This window comes from Micropterus salmoides, unplaced genomic scaffold (assembly GCF_014851395.1).
Source record: "Micropterus salmoides isolate LMB-PRFRI ecotype aquatic unplaced genomic scaffold, ASM1485139v1 Ms_hic_scaffold_16, whole genome shotgun sequence".
Classification (NCBI taxonomy): domain Eukaryota; kingdom Metazoa; phylum Chordata; class Actinopteri; order Centrarchiformes; family Centrarchidae; genus Micropterus; species Micropterus salmoides.
The window spans coordinates 11709302-11735467 of NW_024040707.1; the positions used below are offsets into that span (position 1 = coordinate 11709302).

A 26166-nucleotide genomic window follows, 5' to 3' on the forward strand; every position below is an offset into this window, starting at 1 on the left:
AGTTAAAAATGAGTTCCCCCTCAGCAACTACAGCAGTAAAATCCTCCCTTTACATGAATGCATGAGTAATACTAATCTCATAATATGATAGTATAACAGCCAGAGGACATTTTTCTTTCTGCAATGTGTACTTTTACTTTTAATACTTTAAGTACATCTTCCTGATTATATTTAGATGCACTGAACAAAATTATAAATGTAACACTTTTGTTTTTTCTCCCATTCATCATGAGATAAACTCAAAGATCTAAGACTTTCTCTATGTACACAAAAGGCCTATTTCTCTCATATATTGTTCACAAATCTGTCAAAATCTGTGTCAGTGAGCACTTCTCCTTTGCCGAGATAATACATCCATCTCACAGGTGTGGTATATCAAGATGCTGATCAGACAGCATGGGTTCCACTGGTGTGCCCTAGGCTGGCCACAATAAAAAGCCACTCGAAAATGTGCAGTTTCACTGTATTCGGGGGGTCCGGAAACCAGTCAGTAACTGGTGTGACCACCATTTGCCTCACGCAGTGCAACACATCTCCTTTGCATTGTTGTTGCATAGAGTTGATCAGGTTGTTGATTGTGGCTTGTGGAATGTTGGTCCACTCCTCTTCAATGGCTGTGAGAAGTTGCTGGATATCGGCAGAACGTGGAACACGCTTTCGTATACACCGATCCAGAGCACCCCAAACATGCTCAATGGGTGACATGTCCGGTGAGTATGCTGGCCATGCATGAACTGGGATGTTTTCAGCTTCCAGGAATTGTGTATAGATCCTTGCAACGTGGGGCCGTGCAGTATCATGCTGCAACATGAGGTGATGGTCGTGGATGAATGGCACAACAATGGGCCTCAGGATCTCGTCACTGTATCTCTGTGCATTCAAAATGCTATCAATAAAATACACCTGTGTTCATTGTCCATAACACATGCCTGTGGTATCATAACAACACCGCCACCATGGGCCATTCGATCCACAATGTTGACATCAGCAAACTGCTCACCCACATGACGCCATACATGCTGTCTGCCATCTGCCCTATACAGTGAAAACCGGAATTCATCAGTGAAGAGAACACCTCTCCAAAGTGTCAGAAGCCATTGAATGTGAGCATTTGCCCGCACAAGTCAGTTACGACGATGAACTGCAGTCAGGTCGAGACCCCGATAAGGACTACGACAATGCAAATGAGCTTCCCTGAGACGGTTCCTGACAATTTGTGCAGAAATTCTTTGTTAATGCAAACCGATTGTTGCAGCAGCTGTCCGGGTGGCTGGTCTCAGACGATCTTGGAGGTGAAGATGCTGGATGTGGAGGTCCTGGGCTGGTGTGGTTGCACGTGAGGCCAGTTGGATGTACTGCCAAATTCTCTGAAACGCTTTTGGAGATGGCTTATGGTAGAGAAATGAACATTCAATTCATGGGCAACAGCTCTGGTGGACATTCCTGCAGTCAGCATGCCAATAACACCTTAAAAACGTGCGATATCTGTGGCGTTGTGCTCTGTGAAGGAACTGCACATTTTTGAGAGGCCTTTTATTGTGACCAGCCTAAGGTACACCTGCAATACCCATGCTGTCTGATCAGCATCTTGATATACCACACCTTTGAGGTGGATGTATTATCTCGGCAAAGGAGAAGTGCTCACTGACACAGATTTTGACAGATTTGTGAACAATATTTGAGAGAAATAGGCCTTTTGTGTACATAGAGAAAGTCTTAGATCTTTGAGTTTATCTCATGATGAATGGGAGCAAAAACAAAAGTGTTGCATTTATAATTTGTTCAGTGTACTTTTAGTAGTGTGGTATTAGTACTTTTTTTTAAAGTAAAGGATCTGAATACTTCATCCACCACTGTTAAAATAACAAACAGGTGGCAAAGGGCAAAGCTGTAGGTTAAGAAATGACACTGGAACAGTTTGGACATGCTCAAAGTCATTGAAAATAGTCTTTTATTTCTCGTTCAGCTGTCTTATGTGACGAAGCAACAGCAGAAACTGTAGCTATGACATGACCCTTCTTTTTAAACAAACATCACACTGGGTTTTTTTTGTTGTTTTTTTTAATCAATACATTATTTATTGTTGCTCGTAATATTTTGCTTTTGATATAATTCCTATGTTACAGGTACAATGTGCAATGCTGTATAAAAACAAAACATTTCTATTCAAACCCAAAGGATACTTACTGTTCTACTAGTAACCACCACAGAGAAGTGCTCTATTCCTTATCTGGCTACTTCCGCAATTATCTTAAAGGGTAAAAGGAACAGTTGAGGTATTTATGAAGCCTATCAACATTGCATACTATAAGAGTCCTTTTGGTTTTTTACCTAAAAGGGACCTCCACATATTGTACATTTTAACAACAATTTTAGAGGTCTTGGTGGGTAGATCTACAGACAATGATTTTATACAACTTAGCTGCCTCAAGTGACGTAACTTGAGTCAGCGTCGGTTGGAGCTGAAGACTACAACTTGATACAAACTACAAATGAACAAAAAACTGGTGGTGTGGAATTAGAAAGAAGTTAGCTTACCAGACCTCTGTAGCCTGCCCCTCGTCTTAGCTTGAAGCGAATGGCTGGAGGCTACATTAGCAGCTACTAACATAAGGCTCCCAGAATCTCAGACACAACTGTTGTCAGTCAAGATGAATTGTGGGTAACATAGGCGCCGGATTTTGACATGGAAGAAGAGAGGCAATATCATCTCTGATTCTGCAGCATAATTTTTTTCCTAAACTGTCACGACATCATGAGGCTGACAATGTTATAGGAGTGCAATGCTACACCAGTGGAGCACTCTTTTACTAAAGCACCTGCACCAGTGTTTGTTGCTGAGATATTACCGTGGCTACTGGCTAGCAATACTAGTGCATGCCAGAGGTCATTTCTATGAGTACTACCTTTCAATGCACATCCTGCTAATAAAAGACAAAAGGAAAAAAAAGAACATTTTTGGAAACACTGGTATACGTACAACGACAAAAGTGTATTTTAAGTAAACCCAAAAGTCTCCCATCCTATCACAAATTTGATAAGCTTAATAAAAAACCTCAACCTTGTCTTTTGTGTATTTGAAACTCAGTAGTAGGAGGGTTAAAATATATATATATATATATATATATATATATATTATCTACTGAGAATCCTTATTATGCATCATAATCGATGTCTTGGTGAGATTTTCATTCCGTTTTTTTTTTGAGTGCTGACATATATAAACAAAAACAAAATAACTTAAGTAATACTTTCAGAATTAAAAAAGTGTAAACTTTCACAAAATATAAAACTGACAACATTTGAACCGTAAATTATAAACATGTAGTCATGCATTTGTTCACAGGGCTGCATACCGTTTAGTCTTACATTTTTATCTTACAAATAAAATAAAGTTAGATATTTCTCATGTGGTATGTAATGGATATTTACATTATTATTCATTAGTATTTGATGCATTAGTGTGTGGAGTATCATGGAGGATGCTCCCAGAGTGAGGATTAGTGTGTTTAAAGGACAAGTGTGGTATCTTGTGCGTGCATCTGTGGAAGGGTTTTTGCTGAACTGGAGCAGTGGCTAAGGTTACCTTGGTAACTATTTTGCCTTTAAAAAAACCCCTACTGAACATAAATGACATTTATCTGATGTCACAAGCTGCCAAAATATCTGATATCAGGTTATGACAAATGTCCTACTGCATGTCATCTGATGTAGGTTTGCCAGCCAACAAACTTATGAGACACCATAAGTCAACTTGTCATAGTCTGAGTGGTGTGGTAGGTGTGATCCCTCATGACAACAGTAATGTACTGCACTGACAGATTGGTGTACGCCTGTGATGATTGTTCACTGTACGGTAGTTGGAGGTCTTTGCTAGTGTCCAGTGATCTATGGAGGTCCTGTATGGGGTGCCTGTGGAGACCCCTGATAGGGTTGAGACGGCGACACCCATGCTCCAGCACTGGGAGGACGGCTGGGCTCTCCGCTACCTGACTGATCCAGCTCAGCACTGTCGCAGTCAGAATCATCACACAGGGCCCGATTCTAGAGACAGAAAGTGGGAAACAGTGTCATACATGACCTACAGACAACAGTAAGTGTTTTTGAAAGCCGTTTTAAGAATTAAAATATTATTATCAACAAGTCAGTTTACTACTAGTCCTTAATGAATGACTAGTAACAAAAAATGTTTACTAGTAAGAATGAAAATGTTAGTAGTATCTTTTGGAAGAGTTACAAGAAACTAATAAATACATACTAGTATCTAAATAATAGATACTAGTAAAATTTAAATAGTTATTAATTACTTTTCAAAAAGTTACTTGTAAATAATGAATAGATGATATCTACATAAATGCAAAACCTCATAGATTTCAATGGCAAAAATATGCAATTAGTTACTAGTAAGTAAAAAATAGTTACTAGTAAATAAAAATCAAGCACTTTCTAATCAGTTGTTACTAGTAAAAGGGGAATAATTACTAGTAACTAATAAATAAGTAATAGCACCTTTCAAATAGCAACTAATAAGTTTTAAGGATTAAATGTATGTAATACAATGCATTAGCTCCAAAATCCACTTAAAAGTATCAAAAGCAAAGTAGTCTTTCTGCAGTAAAATGTCCTCTTTGACTGAGATATATATATATATATATATATATATATTAGGGCAACTGTGGAAAGTTTTATTCAGATATATTAATATTTACTGGTAGCTCAATGGGCTCAGTGTTTTTATATGTACTTTTATCGCGATGAAATGTTATTTAATTCAAAATTTCTCTACCAAAGTAAATTAATCCTTGAGTAAGTATTGTTATCATTTAACTATTCTTTTTCATATTCTGATTTGTGTTATTATTTGGTTTCAATACTATGTAATCAGAATATTTTTGGGTTAGCACTATAGCAGCCATAGTCAGTAGTATAGTTAACTCTGTACAGGGTCACGAGGTTTCTGGAGCCAATCCCAGCTGTCATTGGGCTAACCCTGGACAGGAAGCTAGTTCCTCACAGGGCTAACTCATAGAGACAAACAATTCACACACGTTCACACCTAAGGGCAGTTAAGAGTCACCAATTAACCTATGCATGTCTTTGGACTATGAGAGGAAGCAGGAGAACATGAAAAGAACCCACACAAACACAAGGAGAATACGCAAACTCCAAAAAAAGAAAGGCCTGAGCCTTGATCCATGAACCTTCCTTCCGTGAGGCAACAGTGCTAAGCACACATCTGTGTGTCATGTTATTCTCATTTTTAGCACCACATACCAGTTATTTTCTGGTACAGTAAAGAAGGTCACTTCAAGAGAGGTCATTTAACGAGATGGCCTCTTCTGCAGCTGTCGTTTCTATTTCTTGGAGTGCAGTAGGGACATTCAGGCTCCCAGAGCTTTCCACCGCGCTCGCTCGGTGATCTACAGTGAACATTTTCGGCTTTGCTCGCAGTTCCATATGAACTGTCATACATGGTAAATGGTCTGTACTATATATGTATAGTGCCTTTCTAGTCTTTTCGACCACTCAAACGCTTTACACTACATCACGTTCACCCACTTATCATCAAAGACCTAACTGCTCATCAGAAACAGAAATGAACTCATTCACACACTGATGGCACAGCCACCAGGAGCAATTTGGGATTCCCGACATTCTGGTTAGTGGACGACCGCTCTACCCTAAGCCAAAGCAGCCCACTTGTGCCACTTAAACACTTCCGTAATTAAGGTCTGTCTGAAGGTCTATCTGGTTTACATGTGCGTGTATTTTGTCCACTTCATAGAAATCTGCAGCTACTCTGTGAGCTGGAGAGCTAGCCTACAAGAAAACACATGTAGCTGTTGCTAAAGCTGTAATACAGTCATTCTCTGGACACCTATGGATACTTCGCTGTTGATTATTAACTTCTGAAGTAATTTTTAGAAACTATTTGTCTTCTTTTTGAGGATTTTTGCATTATTCTAACTTGTGACATAAAAGGTAATGTTACATGATAAAATCGGAACATGTTGAATATTGTAAAACTTTGTCAGAGCTATTAGAATACATCCAAATTCCACTCTTGTCACATTATTAACACATTTTTTTTCTGATGTAACAATGTGTTAGCAGTATTTTAATGTTGTATCTGGTCAATGTGTAATGTATAATGTACTTTAACTACTTAAACTACTTTAGACACAATCTAGCAGTTTTGTCCAGTGGTTTCCAACTTAGTGGTCTGGCCCATTCTAAGGGCCACAATATAGATTTTGGGTGTCATGAGATCATAAATGGTTTAGGAAAGAAGAAAAGACAAAGTTCTGCAACAAAAATCTGTTTTAATTGTTTAGACATTTCTGTAATTGTTATTTTTGCTTGTGAAATAATGGATTATTTTACTGTTTTTTTAATTGAAACCATCAGAGAAACCATCTGTATCATATAAGTTTATCATGTGTTTTTAATGTTAAATAATGATTCTGAAAAGTCCTTACTAACTACATATGTCAGATACATGTAATGGTGTAAAAAGTAAAAGCTTTTTCAATGAAATGTAGTGGATAAAGTAACATAAAATAGATATACTCAAGTAAAGTACCTCAATATTCAATATGTAAGTAAGTGCTTTTCTAAGAAGATGACACAAACTGACACATGCAATCCTCTGTGGAGCTTCTCTACCTCATTAGGATTCTGCCCGGCTTCCAGCTGAGCTTTGGCCTGGCCGAGGGCGCCATCTCTCTCCGACAGGCCATCGGAAGCCTGCGCAGGATCAGTGTTGTCCGCCGGGATCTCCGACCCCTGAGAGAGGAGGTCGTCGCTGCGGTCGTCCAACCTGTCGTCCGTGTTTGTGCTGACCACGTCGGGAGTACCGCTGTGAGAGTGGTCGGTGGTGTGGCCCTCCTCGCCGTCCGACACCGACAGGTTCTCTGAGCTGAAAGTGGACACCGACTGGCACTTGGTGATGCTGGTCGGGCGCCTGGAGGGATTCAAAAGAAACAACAAGGAAACCAAATTTTTAAATCACAGAATTGATAATAAGCGTAAGAATGACACAAATAACAAATCTTTCTTCTCTGAATAAATCAGCAACTTGTCAGAGAGAGAAGATATCTTGAGGGAATTTTCCAGTGACGAAGGACAGCAAGTTACTCACCGTCTCCGTGGTAACTCAACCTCACTGTCAACTTCACCCTCCTCCTCTTCTGATGACACTCCACGCCTCTGTAATAAGAAACAGGAAAAATGTTCAAAGTGAAAATGATCAAAGTATAACCAGAGGAACGCTGAGGAGTGTGAACACGTATCCAGCACTGTACCTGTTTGCGTGTGATAGCTGCCCTGTATAGAATGGCTGAAGGAGTGAGGTGCTGACTCCCAATTCCCCCTGATGCCCCCCGGGGCAACCGCACAGCACCAGCTCCCTCCTCTTTATCCTCCCCATCATGCGGCAAACGTGGAGATCCCAGAGACCCCCGCCCTGCTGCCGCCCCCCTCCCACATGGTGAGTCTGGGCTGCTGGAGAACGGGAACGATGCAGCATCCTCGCTTGGCGTGTCGCTGCGTGGAGGAGTTTCTGTAAAATCATCAAGACCAGCTGCCCCCACCTCGGATCCCCCTAACCCTGCAGAGGCACTGAGGCTCCCCCCTCTCTCCAGCCCGCCCACAGAGGCCTCCCCTTTCCCCTGGCCCTCTGCCTCTAGCGTGGTGCAGATGAGGTCAGGGCTGGAGGAGGATAGCTGCCTCTGCTGCTGCTCGTGGCTGAGGCCCCGCAGGGCTGCAGAGGGCTCCAGGAGCTGCTTGGAGGTGTTAGTTGTAGAACTGTTTGCCTGGGCAGTTGTGTCTCTATTAGGGGAGGACTGATTTGCCTTAAGTCCAGCCAGGTCCCCACTGCTGCCCTTACCGGACTTGCGATGGCGGGTCTTTACCCTCCGAGACCGGCTGGGAGAAGTGGAGCTTCTGTTGGGGCAGGCTGGGATAGTGACCTGCATCACGGAGGAATCCATTTTGGGAATGATTACCTCAGACTTGAGGATGTCTGGCCTGAAAGTGTAGGAGGTATTAGTCAACAACTACAATCCACAAGCCTAATGAATATTCATTTATCCACTTCAGTATCAATATTTTATCAAATAACGCACGAAATGAGATCTCACACCTCTTTGCCGAAGGCAGTTTCTGGGGGACATTTCTCTTCTTGATGAGTTTGTCCATGGAGTTGGAGGAGCTGCTCTGCCTGGAGCTGTGGTGCTTAAACAAACCTGGATACTTCTTATCCAAAGACTGCTCTCTCCTGGGAAAAAAATACCAAATGACCTTAAAGTGTAAATGCATTGTAGTTTATTAATTATGTAAATAATGTTAGCATTTAACAAAAATATACCCATAGATTTATTTTTACCTCTGCAACTCTTTCTCTTTGAGCTCCAGTTGCAGCATGACGGCGCTGAGCTCCATGTAAAGGTTGTTAGCTCTCTCCAGTTTCCTCTCATAGTGCTCGCGAATGTCCAAAGCATGCCTGAGAAGAAAAGAGGCTGCTGATGTCATTGTGCATCCGCATGACAGATTCCAAATCCTCCACAATAGACATGCACTCAAGGCACTTATTTCATCCACAGTGCGGACAAAGGATTAACATGGAGAAATGGGACAGAGTGAAAGTGGCCTCATACATGTAAGCTAACATAGTAAAAAGTACCATCATCTACTGGTTGGACACCCTTAGTTACCATGAAACTGTGTATGTGAGATCAAAAAGTAAAAATCAGACCTGAGCTCCTCTCTGCGTCGGTTAATCAGCTCCTCATCGAGCCGGTGGAGACAAGTACCCTCAGATTTAATCTTCTCAAAGTGCTGTTTCACCTCTTCTCGCCATTCAGCCTGATGAGAGCACATTTCTGTTAACCAGCTCCTGTCTAGCCAGAGCTGACTACTTTTGTATGGCCATTACTGTCTGATGTCTGATTACTGTGCAAGCATGTGGGGATGCATGTGCATTTGTGTACATCCTGTCTGCATATTTAAATGTATGATTTGTATGTCTTTCCATCTACTGATCTTCAATATTCAGATTCAGAGACGAAACCATACCTGAGACTTGAAGTATGTCTCTTGTGGAGTGGACAGTACATCAGCTGACGCTATATCCAGATGAAGTAGGATCTGACGGAAAGAGGGCCTGTTCCTGGGCTTACAGTTCCTGCAAATCCAAGACGGGAAAGACGGCTGTGGACATTTGCAGTGCACTGTAAAACCAATAAAGTCCTTATACCACAGACGAACGCCTCCCCATGCATCTACTCTCCACCCCTGCTTCTACTACTCTAATCTGCTCATTTTCTGCTTCTCTTTTGCCTTCTTTTTCCTCACTCTAACTGTCCATTTCCAGGCATTACTCACCAGCACTGCCTGAGGAGGATCTTGAAGCCATCAGGGCAGCTCTCGGGTACGGGTAGCTGAAGGCTGTTGTTTCCCACACCCCAGATGATGGCAGACGAGTCCACATCTTTATAAGGGATCTCTCCAGTTAACATCTCCCACAGCACCACTCCGAAGGACCTTAAAGTTAAGCCAAGTTTTATTAAATCAGGAAGGACACTGAGGTCAAGATCTCTCCAATAAAAGGGACCGGAATAAAAAAATATTTATACAGTACATCATACATCGCGACAAGACAAGAAGACTGTTAAAGTCTTTGAAACACTGAAACAACAAACTCATGATATTGATACAACGTCTGCTCTTCTACTGTAGTGCAGTACATTAAACATAATTGCTAAATGGTTACACTGAGTCAAGTTGTAATTTTGAAAACTTGTCAGTGCTCATCAGTCTTACCAGATGTCGACCTTTTCAGACACTGGCTCATTCCGAATGACTTCAGGAGCCATCCAAGCTACAGTGCCGGCAAATGACATCTTGGTGCTCTTGTCACTGAGCTCCTTTGAGGTGCCAAAGTCAGAGATCTTTACCAGGTCATCATGTGTAATCAGCATGCTGCAAAGGTGAGATTACTAGAATTATACATGGAAATAATAAGTAATCGGCCTTGACATGTCAGGTCTTGTGTTGGCTGATTTGCTCTTGCTGTGGTTGAGTCTGTTGACTTACTTAGGGGACTTGAGGTCTCGATGGATGATTTTGTGGAGGTGTAGGTAGTTCATGCCACCTGCAATGCCCATTGACCAGTCAACCAGTAGGGATGGGGTGATTTTACGGCCCGCCCTCAGCACCTCATACAGTTGGCCTTGAGCACAGTATTCCATCAAGATACAGTAACAAGGAGCCTGGGTGCACACACCCCTGAAAGGAAACACAGCAGTCTGATAACATAGCAGAGTTGGGGGGGGGGGATCAAAGCGTGATTTATGCAATTAAATGATATGTGACCATGTAGGATATCATAAGTTCCCTCACTTGAAAGTGATGATGTTGGGGTGCTTGAGTTTGCGGAGGTGTTTGATCTCGGTTTCTTTGATGTCCCGCACTTTCTTTACAGCCACGTCTTCTCCATGGAACTTGCCGAGGAAGACAGCCCCCTGCGCCCCACTGCCCACCCACTGCAGGTCGGAGATTTCCTCAAAAGGAACCTCCCAGGACTCTAAACGCAGACCAACAAGCCAACAAAAACAAACTCGAGTAAATGCGAAGTCATGAAGAGTTACACAGAGTGAACACAGTCATTACAACATAATTTTTTCTATAGCACACTGAGTAGTTACTTCTAATTAATTAAATATATCCATCACAGATTACGAAGCCTCCAAATGTCAATATGTACTCTTGCCAGTTTGGACAGGGAGGAGTCAGGGGGATTTGCTGAGCAAATGCTAGGCCCATGCTACACATTAGAATAGGTTGGCAGGACACAATTACATCATACAAAGTGCCATGTTCAAACAAATGGTATATTGACAACTTATCCAGCAAAACATTACATTTCTATCCAGAGATAAGAGCAAAAATTGAGAGATGAACAACAACCCCTCAGAGTCTATTCTGTCTGTCATTTGTCATACTGATTCTACTTAAATGACTGGGAGAGCATGGTCACTAAAGAGACATGAGCTGGGCAGAATAGAAGAGACAGGGAGATCAATTCTTCATGAGGTCCACTGAAGTGTTGAGATTTCTGGAGTGCTGCTGCAGCAGCGACAGATGCACATGATGCTTCCCCTTGTCCAGCTGTGAAAACTCACTGTAGCAGATGACTGTGAGTGAGATGGGCTGTCGGACCCGTAAACACAGTCACGGTGCCGGCAGGTCATGGTGGCAGTCAGAGAGCAAAATAAGGGAGTTCTAGTGTTGGAAAAAACAAAGTACATTTACTCAAGTACTGTACTTAAGTACAATTTGAGGTACTTGTACTTTCCCTTTTCCCAATTTCCCTTTTTTTCTAAATTTACACTTCTACTCCACTGCATTTCTGGAGGAAATATTGTAGGTTTTAATCCATCATATTTATCTAATATTTTACATAAAAAACATATAATAGGCTTATAAATGATGATACATTGTTAAAGATTAAACCAGTGATTCCTAACCTCTTTGGCTTGAAACCTCTAACAAAAAAGCAGTGTCTTGTTGAGGGCCCCTTGTTATGTTGCAGATGTGAGTTTTCAGCATTTCCCCTCTAAACTTCTCAGATGGTTTCACTTAAATAACTGCTTGAGGAGCAAAGACATCAAATCATCCATTATTTAACAAAACAAAAATGCCAAGACTAAAGAAAAGCCCAAAAACTGTTAAAGAATTTTTGTATAGAAAGTTTTTCCTGATCCTTGTCCCTCAGATTTATCTTGTGACCCCTTGGTTGATAACCACTGGACAGAACTACCTGATTGTAAATAAAGTAGCTGAAGTTTTTCCACCTCTACCAGCTACTTCCACATGTATGCATCACCAACAATCCACTATACGATGTATGTATACTATACTATATGATAATATGTCTGTTGCAGGTGCAATTTTACTGCCACTTTTTTTCCTTAAGTACATTTTGCTAATTATACTATTGTTGATTGTTGTATTCAATCTGAATACTTCTTCCACCACTGTGGAGTTCAAGCTTCATCCATGAGCTCAGATACTGAATGAATTATGTGTCACAAACTAGTCTGACTTTTCTTTGTTCTGTGGCAATCAAATATACTGTCACACACACAGCAGAGGGTCAGGTAGTATAGAAGTGGAGCATTTACTGTCACATACCTTCATGGCTATGTTTGTGTTCAGTGGAGTAGGCCTTCCCAATCATGGTCCAGACTGGTTTTAGGCAGCCAAACAATCCCTCCAAAAAACCTCCATTTCCTGATTGTAGCCGAATGTTCTCCGACTGGTTCCGAACAGCGCCAGCCTCTGGACTGTGCCCCGCCTCCGCCCCGCCGCCACACTGGCAGGCCTCATGTTCATGTAGTTTTAGCACGCTGTTGTCAAACTGGGCTGAGGGTCCATCACTGGGGGTGGGGCTGCTGCCGCCTGGCGCCCCCTGTCCACCCGTGTCGATGGATAGCACGTTACGGAGGACACACTGTGTGGGGGTCAGGTCCGTTTCGGGGGTACAGGCAGGGGTGTCTCCATCGAGTCTTCGATAGGGGGGCTCTGAGATGGGGGTACTGAAGCCTGACAGGGAGGGGGAAGGGGCACGGGGCTCATGGATACAGGTCCCACTCATCAGGGGTTTCCCCAACACAGCAGGTTAGGGTGGATGGAAGATGGGAAGGTGAGAAGTAACCCTGAAAGAGAAGATTTATGACAAAAAATGCATTAGAATCATTAATAAGTGTATTGGCATAAGTCATCGTTTTGTTAATAATGTGCTTAGTGCTTTTCAAGATAAAAAGAAGTGTAGATTTATTTCAGCACTGGACAGCTCCATTTGCAGCATGGAGCTGTCCAGTGCTGAAGTAACTGCTACCTTTAGAATTGACTAGAGATTTCTACTAACTTTTCTTTTATTCAAGCAATGCAAAACACCAAAACAGCAGAGTCGTGTTGAGTTGGGCATCCAGCCACAATTTAACCACTCAGTCACTCCATTTCCAAACCTGAATTCTGTCTGAATCATGCCGTGAAGCCTCATCTCTGTGTCTGTGAATGGGAGAACCAGCCTGCCCAGTCGAGCCATTACCCAGAGTGGAGATGGGCTTTATGAATGAATCGACCCGAGGAGGTTGTACAGCCCACGACCCTGGATGTCACCTGTTCTTTAATTGTCCGTCTGAGGCGCAATAGTGTACAACAAGATCAGAGCAGAGCTACTCAGCGGCTCCCATGTGTCGTCCGTCATGCATCAAGAGAAGAGCATTATGTGTGCATCTGAGGAATACGACGAATTGCATAACCACATTGTGAATGTGTACGTACGTACGTGCGTGGGGCGTGCGTGCGTGCGTGCCTGCATGTGTGTGAGAGAGAGAGGAGAGAGAGAGAGCACATGTATCCAATTCACATATCCTACACCAACTCCTTTTCTTGTACTGCACCACTGCTTGAGAAGAGCAACGCCGACCGAGCGCAATGAGAGCATGGAGAGAAAAAAAAGGGGCAATAAACAACCACCGGGCCTGTGCGAAGGAGCCGTGCACACACGCACACAAACGCAGGAAGATCAATCTTTAAATAACCGAGGATGTGATGATGACACTCAGCAGCATCATAGCCGACGTGCATGAATTGCAAGCCCACTATGGTCCATGCCAACTGAAACTGCCGCAGCGTCTGTACATTTACTCAACGTTGGCATCAACACAAATATTTCGTACTGTGGGCTTTCTCGCTGCACAAATATGATTTTCTAGCATTCATCGACGATGATTCGTTTCTTGGCAGCATCAGTTCATTGGTGCAGTGTGAGCAGCGTGAAGGCTACCGCACCAAGCAACGGCATCATACCTAAACATCCTCTGATACCTGATTTCTTATCAGCATTTAACCGGATAGTATGACATTCCCCTACCTTTCTGCCTGGTTGATGTCGCGTTGTCAAGTGAAGGGGTGGGCTCGGCTTTCTATTTGTCGGCGATAACGAGCGAATCGTTGTTTTTCTTCGGCCCGGGATCTCTGTTGTATTTCCAGTCCCTGTATCCACGAGTTTCACGTTACTGGGATGGATCCCAGCGGGCAAATTGTGTTATCAATAACTGGGGACCCATGCAACGTGAGGCGCGCTGGGTTTTTTGGGGGAGGGAGCTGTCTCCTTCCCAGTGCTGAATTGACGTCACAGAAATGCGAGTTGAGCCGCAAGGGGGCGCTACCACCACTCTCTGCAAACACACACACACACACACACACACACGGAATCAGTTTCCCAAAATGTGCCGTTGTGGGAGCATTTCATTCACTGATTTCTATGTTTGAGCCGTGCTCCAACCAGACTGTCCAGACCTGTGTCAGCCAGCATCGGCCCTGCTGCTGCTGCTGCTGCTGCTGCTGCTGCTGCTGCTGCTTATGTGTCCTTGAGCAAGACACGCTGAATACCTGCTGGCTCCAGGGATGCTGGTGTTCTTTGCCCTGCCTGGTGATGAGGGTAAGACAGCATCTTTGTCCTCATGGAAATCATGGAAATTAATCCAAATTCACCATACTCACCTGCACTTGACATCATATCTACATATATATAGATTACTGGCCTATCTATATGTATGCCCACACAGAATGGCCCCTTACCGCTAACCTGTGTATATTCTGGATTTGCACCTAATTAATATTTTGTATCCACACTTTATATATTTGCAATCTGATGTGCAACAATTTACTTCAGGATAAAAAGTTCTAACTTTTTTTTCTTATCGTATCATAATCACTAATCAGTTGCTAGTTTAGCCTTGTAATTTGGTCAATAACATGATAATGAACGATATGTAATGAGGAAAGAAACTACAGTGGAAAATCCATATGAAAACAGCTCGGTAAGAAGAAGTGTAACAATGAAGAGTTTGTACCTGTTTGCATCAGTGTGACTGCAATGTCGCTCTGTGTCCTGAAGGGGGCAGCACATCAACACTGGCTTTGTACGGAACTCCACACTGTTTGTCCCCCTGGCGTGCCGTAGCCAACGCGGCGGGACTAACTTAAAGTAAAGAACCGCTAGTGTCACAACAACGCAGCATGTACTGTAATTTTGTTGTTTGGAAACACAGCGGGCGATAATTGATCACGCTAAACAGGATACACTACAAGGTAATTTTCACGGCGTATAAAACGTAACGTTAGAGCAACTGTTACTGTTACCAAACCCAGGCCGACATCAAAGCAGTTAGCTGGAGCCAGCTATGCTAGCTAACCCGTGTGTAACGTTACTGTCGGCTGTTGAGGTGTCATCCAATACTAACTCGCTGTGTTTTCCTGACTGACCCATCGTGTGTTTCCAGGGTCTAGTGACCGGGTGTTACCGTGTTGAAGATGTGTTCTCTGGCTCTGTTTCCCCCTCCGCTGCCCTCCGGACAGACCACTCTGTGTGAGTCCAACAACCAGCTGGTATCAGGAACCACTACTGAAGACCGACTACAACAGGTCTGATACAATCTGCCGTCGTTACAACGATTAGATATAATTTATAATCTCACGACGACTTAAGAATGATCATGTTTTCAGTGTGCTTAAGTTAGTTGAAGTAACCTGATTTCTGAGGGGGGTTAAGTTATAGCAGGGGTCCAAAATCACTGCACGACCTGGACAACTAAGATAAAAATGTTGTTGAGTTGTAGTTAAATAAATCTGCTTTTAGGAGTCCAGCCCTCTGAGTTTGTATTTTCCCCGAGAGTCCCTGAAGCTCCACAGTCGCACAGAAAGCAGCAGCAGGGCGGCCTTCCTTGACCACTCTGAAACACTGTGGACGAGGAGTGCAGCGGCATGGTAGGTAACACACACACATCACATTCGTTGTGGGAAGTACACATAGCAAAAAAGGAATGTCGTCAAATACGTGGTGAAGATTATAATGTTCAGTTTTTGGTGAAACTGTTTTAGAGAGGTGTTTATTCAACTTCATTACGGGGGCAGTAGTTTGTGGTACTGTTGAACTGTTTTGCATTATACAGAGGTGTATCTTTTATTTAGCCTACCATTACTGATATAAATGTTTTTGGCCGAATAAATGGTGTGTGGTACCTTGAGCATTATAACCTTCGTGAAGACTGCATTAGTGTTAGCTAGGTGTACTTAACAAACCAACGACTGAGTGTAATATCACTTTTAGAGCCTGACCTATATGAGATTTTTTAGACTGATACAGATTTCTAATATATCCAATATTCCGATATATCAGCCGACATTTTTTTCTTATTTTCAGAAACACATTACATAAACAGAGATGATCCCTAACATTTATTATTATGGCTGAAATGATTCATCGATTAATTCAATTACTAAAAAGAATTGAAGCAAGTTATTTGCTTAGATGCTTGGTTTAATCCACATATCTATATAGCACACTGTTTTTATTACTGTCGCACTTTGCGCTTACACTCTGTGAACACAACGTGATTATGATGGCATCAGATCAGAAAGCACCCGGTCTAGCGTCAAGTCTGCCGAGCTGACCGCAGACAAGGTAACAGTAACTGCAACTTTAGCATTTAACTGAAATCATGATTGATTGTTGAGTTGAAGGCTAGCCAAAGTAAGCCGCAATCCTCAGCTGTAAATGTATACACATGCATTTGTTGTTCTCAGCCTGGTTGGGCTGTGAGTTTGGGTTGTAACATCATGCCGTCAAGCAAAATAATCGATTAAATAATCTGTAGAAGCTGACTTGCCTCGACTCGCCTTTGTTTGGTTTTCCATCGTGGAAAAGTTGTCCTTTTTTTTGTATCACCTCTGTCGAGGTTCCGAGCGAGCTGAGGCGATACTAAAACGTGACGTGAAAACACAGCAGACTACAGACTGAGAGAATCCTCTATTCACTGCATCATCATTGCGAGCCTGACAGAGGCCAGCAGCAGAAAGTTTTCTGTTTTACAATTTTCATACTCTATTTCATCACTAAGTCCACTTATGAGAAGTTTTGAGGTGAGAAATCAACTGTGTAGATTTCAAACATGGACAGTTTTACAAAAAGTGATGGCAGAACAAAAATGTGCTTGAAAGTTTTCGGAGGTGAGGAGCTCCGCGAGTGGCGGTGGGGGAACCCTGCGGCAGGCCGGCCAGCCGCCGGCTCACAGAGCCCTCTAGTCCCACTGTCACACAGACCACTGCAGGACCAACGGCAGAGGAAAACACAGCTGTAAGGTTTTCATACCGCTTATCTGTCTTTACATTCTGAGTAATGTTCAAATGTTTTAACAAGTCAAGAGACAGCTGTTTGTGGGCCGCTGGTGTGTGTGTGTCGCATTAAAAATTACATTGCGGCAGTTGTGTGTGGTGTCGCTATGACTACCAGCTACGTTGAGGGGTACTCTCTCTGAGTACTATCTGCAATGGAAAACGGAGCATGGCCAAACTGAGTCGAGGCCAGTTTAGCTGCTACTGGTAATGGAAAAGCGGCTTAAAATCATTGTTAGCTGCAGCCCTACTTGTTATGTGTAGTAATGAGACCTCATGAGATAACATGACATAATGCAGTTTAAAATAATTACCTCATATCGGCCAATCGTATCGGCATGTCAGTATATCATTTGGGCTCTAGTGACTTTGACATGTTGTTGATAACAATGTTATTATAGCCTGGTCAACACAGGATATTTGTTGTTAGTTGCTTTGGACAAAAGCATCAGTCAAATTAATGTCAAGTGTTTGACAGTGTTCAGTTTCATATAAGAGATGATATGGTGAGTAACCGGTGATGTTTTAAAGTTTAGCAAACACAGCAGTATGTACACATGCGCTGTTAATCAAAAATAAAATTGGCAGAAGGGTTAAATTGTGGTAAATAGAACTGTCGTACACTTAAAATGGAAAAATGCAGCTGCAACTTGTAGTCAAATGTTGTACTTCATACTTTTACAACATACAGCACTTTTTGTACCAGAATATCAATCATTTAGTATCCCGCTTCTGACAAAGATCATTTATGCACTTTGTCTCTGACTTTTGCAGGCGGGATGGTGGCTTCACCGGGCTACTGAATGAAATTACCAACTCGCATACGGAGGGTACGTGAGCTGCCAGAATCTTCTGTTTTTCTTTAACACTTGACCAGGGGTGAATTTCCTGAACAACCACGGAAGGTAGCATTGAACTATGTTGGTACGATGGATTGTTAAACTAACACCTTTGTTGGTACCACTGTGGTTTGGACTTAGTTTGAACCAACGTAGTTCGAACTAACATGTTTCCAGGTGTATTTGTCTGACTTTCACAGCAAGAAACTCACAAAATGTTGTCATATTCTACCTAAATATGTCAGTTGTGACTGATATTAAGTGAAATTATTGTGTATTATTTAGGCTTTTCATATTATAGTCGTACCGGCAATTACAAGAAAATCAACAATAGTGTTAATGATATCAACAATATAAATAATATATAACCTAATCGTTTTATTTAGCCTAAATATAGGCTATAACGTAGAAGAAAAAATTTAAGAACTATTAGCGATTACAAAGACATTTAGTGAAATAGGTTTAATCCGCAAGTATCTTCAGTTTAACAATTTAACACTTATGATTCCTTGGCCGCCAATGGTACCAGTGTTTTAAGAATGGCTCAGTGCAGTAAGTGGCTGAGCATGTTGAGACATACACGGGTTCGAAACCCGTGAGTTCTCTATCTTTGTTATAATGGCAACGAAAGCTCTCAGGGATTTAGTCATTACAGTACTTTAATGAATTTTACACTGTCCCTTTTTATATTTATGTTTGTAATGAAGACTAGAGAACACCCATGATCCTCAGAGGCCTAGAAATGTATACATGAAGGTAATAATAAAAATTATGTCTTTACATTCTCCATTTTGTCCTTTAATCTTTGTACTGGTGACTAATATTAAATCAAGTTATTGTGAATAGATGGGTAATCTGTGAGAAAAACACCTGCTGTTTGTAGATGGTCTACACTAAGATACTTAGTACTGAATCAATGCAACCCTACCCATGACCCGACAAATACTTTAAAAGTACTTTTATAACTATAACTAACATTCCCTGCTTAAAACACATAAAATCCAATCGAACTATGCAACTGAACGACAGTTGGTGCGAACGTTCGTTGGAACTATGGTTTCGGGGAACACCTGTGTCGCTTAACGATGGTTCGTACCATGTAAGTTACCAACTTAGTTACCTCCGTATTTCGAACTAGGGTTTCGGTAAACCGTTGCGTCGCAGCTGCACAGTTCCAACCAAGGAAGTTGCTACCGTAGTTAGCAACAATGCTTCTGGGAAACGCACCCCAGATCCTTTTATATTCTTTAATGTGTGTATATACATTAACTCTCCTGTGCTTTTGTAGTGCCCAAATGGCTGTCAGTGAGTTCTGGTTGTACCCTGGCGTTGCTCCAAAAGGTCTCTTCCTTTCACGGCTCCCTGTTTCCTCATCTCACAGTAAGTTTTGCTTGCAGGTTAAGTTATGTTGTTGACAGGAGTACACTTAATTACCAGATGTTTGTTGTGTTGCGTTAAAATGTGTATTACCTGTTTTTCGTTTGTTCCATAGTTGAGCAGCGAGGACATGATTGCTGAGTTTTCACAGGTGCTGAACTGGTAAGTGCTAACTTTGTAATCTGTAGTTTGTGTTTGCTCTCAAAGGGCAAATTACTGAAGATATTATGATGTTATTATGAAGAAACTGATGGTGAAAAGACATGTTGGTGAAGGGCTGACAGTTTTTAATATTATTTAATTATAGATCTGCAACATTAGTTGATTAATCTTTTTGTCAATGAACAGAAAATAACAGCAGTTTTGACTGTCAATTAATTGTTTGAGTCATTTCTGAAGGAAAAATGCCAAACATCTGACAGTTCCAGAGGCTCTGCTGCTTTTGCTACATAAAGTAATTTGAATATCTCCAGGATATTGTGATGTACATTTTTCCTTGTTTTCTTATGTTTTATACACTGAATGATTAATCAATTAATCAGGAAATATTAGTCATATTAATTGATAATGAAAACGATCATTAGTTGAAGCTTTACATAAATTATACAAAATTGTTGAATCTTTGTATACATTTCCAGTGTTTTTAAACAATGGCTTTAAACAGTATTTTAAACAAAAACTAAGTGACAAAATCAAAATTCTGTATTTAAATTGTGCATTTAAATAGTCAGTAAATTCCTCTGCTTTAATCCCTCTTTCTTTGCCAGGTCTGACTGTGTGGTGCGAGCTTTTGCCTGGCATCCTCATACAGATAAATTTGCTGTAGCCCTACTGGATGACTCTATTAAGATCTACAACCCCAAAAGGTACAGTCTCTGAAGAAGGCACACTCAGGAAATTATTTCTATGCTGTATCTCCCACATTAAAAAGATGATTAGTCATCCGATGGATGTGCTGTTCACACTACACAACTTGCCCTTGTTACGGGAGTCTTGAAGTCATTGTGGCGTTGACACTACGTGACTGATTGGTGACAGGGGGTCACACACTACACGAGCTGACAACGACTCTTATCACCCGACGGCTGGTCTCCAAACCACGTTTTGTCAAGAAAACACGTGAAATGTGAAACGGGAAATGACACGAACCTACACATGAAACAGCGGTTTGTTATTATAAAGATACCAATTAAAAAGACAAACAATGTGGGTGAAATAATGGATTAGCACACGCAGGTAGCAGGGATTGTCTGTGCTACAGAGAGAGCTGGAGGTGAGTAAAAAGTGTTTTGCGGTGAAAAGGTAGCTGCCTGCTCTGCCAGCTGACTGCTCTCCTCCAGATATTTGGCATGCTTGATATCTGGCTGGCGTCAGCGATGTGTCGGGGAGCCGTTTTGATGCATGGTTGAGTAGTTCACACATAACGACTGGCGACTGCAGATTTACCCCTGATCACAGCCTGACGGTCCCCAAGCTCGCTGATCGGCAAATCGGGCTAAAAATCATGTAGGAATGTTTACCTATCTGTTCACTTTTCAGGATAACAGAATGACTGTGCTGGTCTTTATAAGTACTTTGATGCAACAGGGAACCTCTGATCACAATCACAACAACGCTGTATGTCTCCAGGACAGGCTCCATGCTCTTGACTTCATGTCAGCCTCTTAGAGCGCCAGTGTTCTTTGACCTCAGTCATTCTGTGACAGGGCTGTTGTCACCGCTAAGTTTCCTTTTGTACTTTTTTATCTCTCAGTGCCACAACTCCCACATTGAAGCACCGTCTACAGAGGAGTGTTGCAGCAGTGCAGTGGAAGCCGCTGTGTGCGTCTGCCCTTGCTGTCGCATGTCAAAACTGTTTACTTGTCTGGCACGTGGACCCCTGCTCACTGTCAACCAGGTGTGTAAACTCTTAATGTATTTGCAGGTGTTAAAAGTCTTAATAAACGGCCTTAGAAAGTCTTAAAAAGTTTTGAATTTTATTTACAAAGGTCTTGAATCGTAGACTGTATAAAAGAAGTAAATGTAGCCATCGTGACACTCATTGATTTGTGGACTACAGTTTTGAAGCCTTGAGTTTGGCATCCGTAATTCTCGTTAACTGTGATGTTAACCGGGATGTTAAATTTGGCTAGCGAAAAACGGGCTTAAACAAAAAGTACTTACTGTAAAAATGAGCAGCTGACTCCTAATAAGGTTTATCAACATCACTGGTTATATTTGCACAGTGCAGAGGACACGAATCGCCTCTATCCTGATTGTCAGTCACAACCATGGCCATGCCCTAAAGCATACCCTGCTTTATTGTCTTTTGTCCTCTAAATGGGACCATAATTTACTAAATAAACATCATGCAGTATTGATGAAAACTTGAAACTAGTGATTGAGACCATAAACTTATTAGGACAGTTTTTTACTGATGTAATAAATCAGGTGAGAAGTAGGGTCATTTTGCTATTAGGTCCAATGCAGTTGGACTTCTTTTTGCAGCAAGAGGAGTTGCCCCCTGCTGGCTGGCAGAAAGAGTGCAGGTGTACAGCACTTCTGCTTTGGCTTCACTTTTCAGACCTGGAAGTCCTCGCTTGTCTGGAAGAATAATTTAATAAGTATTTAAGTATTTCTAGGCCGTATTGTCTCTACTGGTTTTATAGGATTATGTGGTAGTCTTAAAGAGGTGGTATTATGCTCATTTTCAGGTTCAATATTCAGGGGTAGTACCTGAACAGGTTTACATGGTTTGATTTTCAAAAAACACCATATTTTTTGTCATACTGCACATTTCCGCAGCTCCTCTTTTCACCCTGTGTTGAAGGCTTCGTTTTAGCTATGAAGTGATACATCTTGTCTCTAAGTGATCTTTGTTGGGAGTTGCACATGCGCAGTTCCTAGTTTAGGACTACTAGCCAATCAGAAGCAGAGAGAAAGACAGGTCAGCGAAAGGCCGGTAAACAGCGCAGATTCAGCTGTAGGCTACATTTTGCGGACCGGGTTGGCAATTTGGACTGGAGCAAGAGTTTCAGAGTGGTGAGTTATTAATCTGTAATAAAAGCATCTTTCATCCATAAAGTTTTAACTGAGCTCTGTCTCTACATCACAGTAACAACTTTCTGACCATTGACTGCTTGGAGGGTAGCTAGTGTTTGGAAGGAAGAGGAGAAGTGCGGCAGCTCAGTGTTTTTCCACCAGTGTTCTTGAGGGCGAGTCAGACTAGTCGCTCAGCAAGTATTATGACACGTATTTTCTTTGTGATGTCACAAGAAAGGGAAGTAAAGGCTGGACTACAAACGAGCTGTTTTCAGTCAGAGCAGTTGTCTGTGGGAGATGGGAACTCCCTTTGGGGTGGACTTTGGGCTTTTTCACTTTTGTGCATTACATGCACAAAAAAGATATATAACTCAATAAAGGAGAGGAAAAAAGCCAAAAACCATAATACCACCTCTTTAAATTTAATTTTGTGAACACTGCTGAAAGCCTGAAACTCTTTTCTTGTGCTGTGCTCTTCTTCCTCTCGACCCATCCAGGCCTTCATCTGGTTGTGCTCAAGTTTTGTCTCATCCCGGTCACTCTCCCGTCACTTCCATCGCCTGGTCTCCAAATGGATCCCTCCTTGTGTCGGCTTCGCCCATGGATACTGCAATGATGGTACGAGGCAACCGCTTCAACTTTAAGTCCAATTGATCTCATAAGACTGACATTCTTACTGTATTGCTGTGGTCTCGGGCTGTTGTACTCTTCGTATCAATGTGTCTTTCAGGTTTGGGATGTTGCTTCAGAAAGCTGTGTGCCGCTTCAGCGTGTTGGAGGAGGCGGGGTCACCTTCCTGTCCTGGTCCCCTGATGGCAGCCATGTCCTGGCTTCTACACCATCGGCCCTTTTCAGGTTAGAAACAGCACTTCAGAGATCGAAAGAATATTGAAATATTTTCTAATCTACCTTTCTTCCTACCTTTTAGAGCTACAATAGGACATTTCAAGGGAAAGATATGCAAAGCTGCCACTGAAGATGTGTGAAATTTCATGATTAGTGTGTATTATAATTGAGGCCCACTCATCTTTCATGAATATTTATGAACATGTTAGGGATTAGTGGCATAGCCTGGAGTTTAGCAGGTGATAATAAGTGGACAGGAAGTGAAGTTTTTACACATGGGTAAGTTTCTGCTCAACAGGGTTTGGGAGACCAGGATGTGGACCTGTGAGCGTTGGCCATGTGTGAAAGGGCGCTGCCAGGTGAAAAGTTGTCACCACATTTCAAAGTTATTGTTCAATTAAATAAAAAAATATATATTAATCTGGGTTTGTGTGTTTTGGTTAGTCTGGCTGTTGGAGTCCAGATGGAAGTCGCCTTCTCTTCGCTGTACAGGGAGAGACCGTCATCTACGCTCTGACCTTCACTGATACACCAGGTTCTCAGACTTTATACAAAATAAGCGGTTGCTTTGTAGAATATGCACCCTTGCTGATCATTTATTTGCAGCTTGAATTGTTGGATGAAAAACTGATTAAAGTACTTCAGAGTTTTGATAACTTGTGTAACTTGATGTCTTGAAGAGTTTATCTTTATGACTTTGTTATTCAGGAGGCGTATCTACATGCACATCAAAAGGGCCACAGGCGGCAGCAGTGGTGGCCGACCTATCAGAGACAACCTTTAACACACCTGATGGAGACGTCATGTAAGAGCTGTAAACTAAATTGCTGATTGGGCTGTCCTTTAATGTAACTACATCAAAAACTGATGAGCAGGTCTCCAGTCATGTTTCCCAAAAGGCCCAAAGAAGAAGCAAGAACATTGGAAGTAAAAAACTTAAATATGTAATACAGGCAGTGTTCTGTGCTGCTTTATATCCTATCGGCATGTAACATTACAGCCACTTACAGTAAGCGTAGTGCTTGGTGTCACTCACTCCTGTCTTAATTTGTCTGCAAGTGTTGGTGGAGAGATCCAGTCTTTAGCGTGGGACCCAACAGGAGAGAGGCTTGCCGTGATTCTCAAAGGTCTTTCTCACTTTTCTTCTGTTCACCCCGGTGAACCCCGTAACTATTATATCGGTGCTATTTTTAGTATAAGTTTTAATAACTCATCTCCGTCTTATCTGTTTCCCTCAGGTGATCCTCAGGCAGCAAACCGGCCTGCAATCATAGCCGTCTTTAAGACGAGAACCAACCCCATTTTTGAGCTTTTGCCATGGTTTGTACTTTTATGTACGTTAGCCGTTTATAGTTGTGCAGTTTTAGTAGAACTCACTAGTATTGCATTTCCAAGGTAGCTCTACTGCATGTATTGAATATTTATTGTGTTTCTCTGTTTAGTGGTTTTGTTCAAGGGGAGGCCGGTGCAGAGCCAAGACTGATGCAGTTCCACCCAAATTTCCAGCTTGGAGCTCTGCTCACTGTGGTCAGTCTTTACCCTATACATTTCCCGTTGTTTCTTTCACATTATGTCATACATTTACAGTTATTTAAAAGTCTGAAATTTATTGTTACTTGCCATAGACAGTAATGTCACTAATAAAATGTTTTTGTGTTCAACCGCGGGCTGTCAGGTGACGTTATACACTTATAAATCAAACGTGGGGTTATTAACAGTGGGGGGTTTAATTCCTTCTTGTGGAGTTGTGATCCAACTACATCAGACCTGTATCAAATAGTAGCTAGGAAGCTCATCGTCTATCACCCCTTCTTGTTTTTCATCATTCTTTCATACTTTGACCGGTACCATAATAAAACAGAAATAAATAGTAAACCCTGTTGGAGGAATGACCACATCAGCTGCTCGGTCTGTACTCCACCACCTCCAAAGTAATAACTCTCTCTCTGTTCTCAGTGTTGGTCCAGTGGAAGAATTACCCATGTGCCTTTCTACTTCCTGAGTGCTGGCGTCCCCCATTTTGGCCTCAGTGGCAGTCCGTCACTGCCACGCCCTCAAGCAAGGCCTGCGGACTTTGCCGATCAGTCGCTCTTTACAGAGTTCATATCTTGACACCCACAAGTCACTGTAGTTATTATGGAGTGTCAATAAATGTGCATAAAGTTCTTGCTATACTTACGCTTGATTGTTCTGTGGTATGTCTGAAACATTTCCCCTTTAAGTTAAGAATTCTCCACTGATTTAAGCATCAGACTTCTATAACATTGCCCAGCTCTCAATGAAAATCCATACCATATATTGATTTTGTTCTTACAACCCTGTTTGCTAAAAGCTGGCGCTGTGTGAAATGTAAATAGAAACTAAATGTGATGACACGTATTTTCTTTGACACCATATTTAATTGAAAATGGCACAAAGACAAGCCCATTTTGAATTTCATACCAGCAACACATTTTTAAAAAGTTGGGACAGTGGCAACAAACAAAAGACTGTTGTCAGATGCTAAAAAAAAAAAACCTGGTGGAACATCTCACAATTAATTAGGTCAACTGGCAACAACAAGGGTATAAAAAGAGCATCCTGGTCTTTCTGAAATAAAGATGGGGTATTTCATTGTCTACAGTGTAGACAAAAAGGTTCTTTGCAATAATCTTTTAATGTACTGTAGAGTCTACAATACATCACATCATTAAAGTTTCAGAGAATCAGAAGAATTCTCTGTGCGCAAGGGTCAAGACAGAAAACCAATATAGGAGGGCCATGATCTTTGGACGCTCAGACGGCACTGAATCAAAAACAGACACGATTCTGTAGTGGACATCACTGCATGGGCTGA

General features: G+C 41.9%; 2 protein-coding genes across 4 annotated transcripts; one reads left to right on the plus strand and one right to left on the minus strand.

Moving 5' to 3' along the window:
* Positions 1 to 1927: 1927 nt before the first annotated feature.
* Positions 1928 to 14182, minus strand: map3k12 (mitogen-activated protein kinase kinase kinase 12). The gene is made up of 14 exons (XM_038721533.1): positions 13943 to 14182; positions 12196 to 12719; positions 10402 to 10585; positions 10096 to 10287; positions 9823 to 9981; positions 9385 to 9543; positions 9076 to 9184; positions 8756 to 8865; positions 8387 to 8503; positions 8144 to 8278; positions 7305 to 8028; positions 7142 to 7209; positions 6667 to 6964; positions 1928 to 4044 (listed from the first exon to the last, which is right to left on the minus strand). Exons 2-14 carry the CDS (start codon positions 12656 to 12658, stop codon positions 3889 to 3891), a joined length of 2874 nt encoding a protein of 957 aa, XP_038577461.1. The 5' UTR covers positions 12659 to 12719; positions 13943 to 14182; the 3' UTR covers positions 1928 to 3888.
* An 823-nt stretch (positions 14183 to 15005) lies between these two features.
* On the plus strand, positions 15006 to 25509 carry aaas (achalasia, adrenocortical insufficiency, alacrimia). 3 transcript variants are annotated; one of them, XM_038722148.1, is made up of 17 exons: positions 15006 to 15165; positions 15357 to 15498; positions 15713 to 15840; positions 18022 to 18077; positions 19375 to 19466; positions 19579 to 19625; positions 20231 to 20329; positions 21217 to 21360; positions 22982 to 23102; positions 23215 to 23339; positions 23629 to 23689; positions 23775 to 23865; positions 24039 to 24135; positions 24390 to 24457; positions 24569 to 24650; positions 24773 to 24857; positions 25287 to 25509. In XM_038722148.1, exons 2-17 carry the CDS (start codon positions 15388 to 15390, stop codon positions 25440 to 25442), a joined length of 1563 nt encoding a protein of 520 aa, XP_038578076.1. In that variant the 5' UTR covers positions 15006 to 15165; positions 15357 to 15387; the 3' UTR covers positions 25443 to 25509. The 3 variants fall into 3 exon arrangements, with proteins under 3 accessions (XP_038578076.1, XP_038578077.1, XP_038578078.1); XM_038722149.1 differs by having other exon boundaries at positions 15749 to 15840; XM_038722150.1 differs by having other exon boundaries at positions 24569 to 24664; positions 25287 to 25424.
* The last annotated feature ends 657 nt before the right edge of the window (positions 25510 to 26166 follow it).

Coding starts and splice junctions, on each gene's coding strand:
- aaas (XM_038722148.1), top strand. CDS start 15,388: ATGTGTTCTCTGGCTCTGTTTCCCCCTCCGCTGCCCTCCGGACAGACC. Junction 15,499..15,712: donor CTGAAGACCGACTACAACAG/GTCTGATACAAT, acceptor ATCTGCTTTTAG/GAGTCCAGCCCTCTGAGTTT. Junction 21,361..22,981: donor CCCTGCTCACTGTCAACCAG/GTGTGTAAACTC, acceptor CGACCCATCCAG/GCCTTCATCTGGTTGTGCTC.
- map3k12 (XM_038721533.1), bottom strand. CDS start 12,658: ATGAGTGGGACCTGTATCCATGAGCCCCGTGCCCCTTCCCCCTCCCTG. Junction 10,288..10,401: donor CCCAACATCATCACTTTCAA/GTGAGGGAACTT, acceptor GTTTCCTTTCAG/GGGTGTGTGCACCCAGGCTC. Junction 9,544..9,822: donor TCTGAAAAGGTCGACATCTG/GTAAGACTGATG, acceptor CTTAACTTTAAG/GTCCTTCGGAGTGGTGCTGT.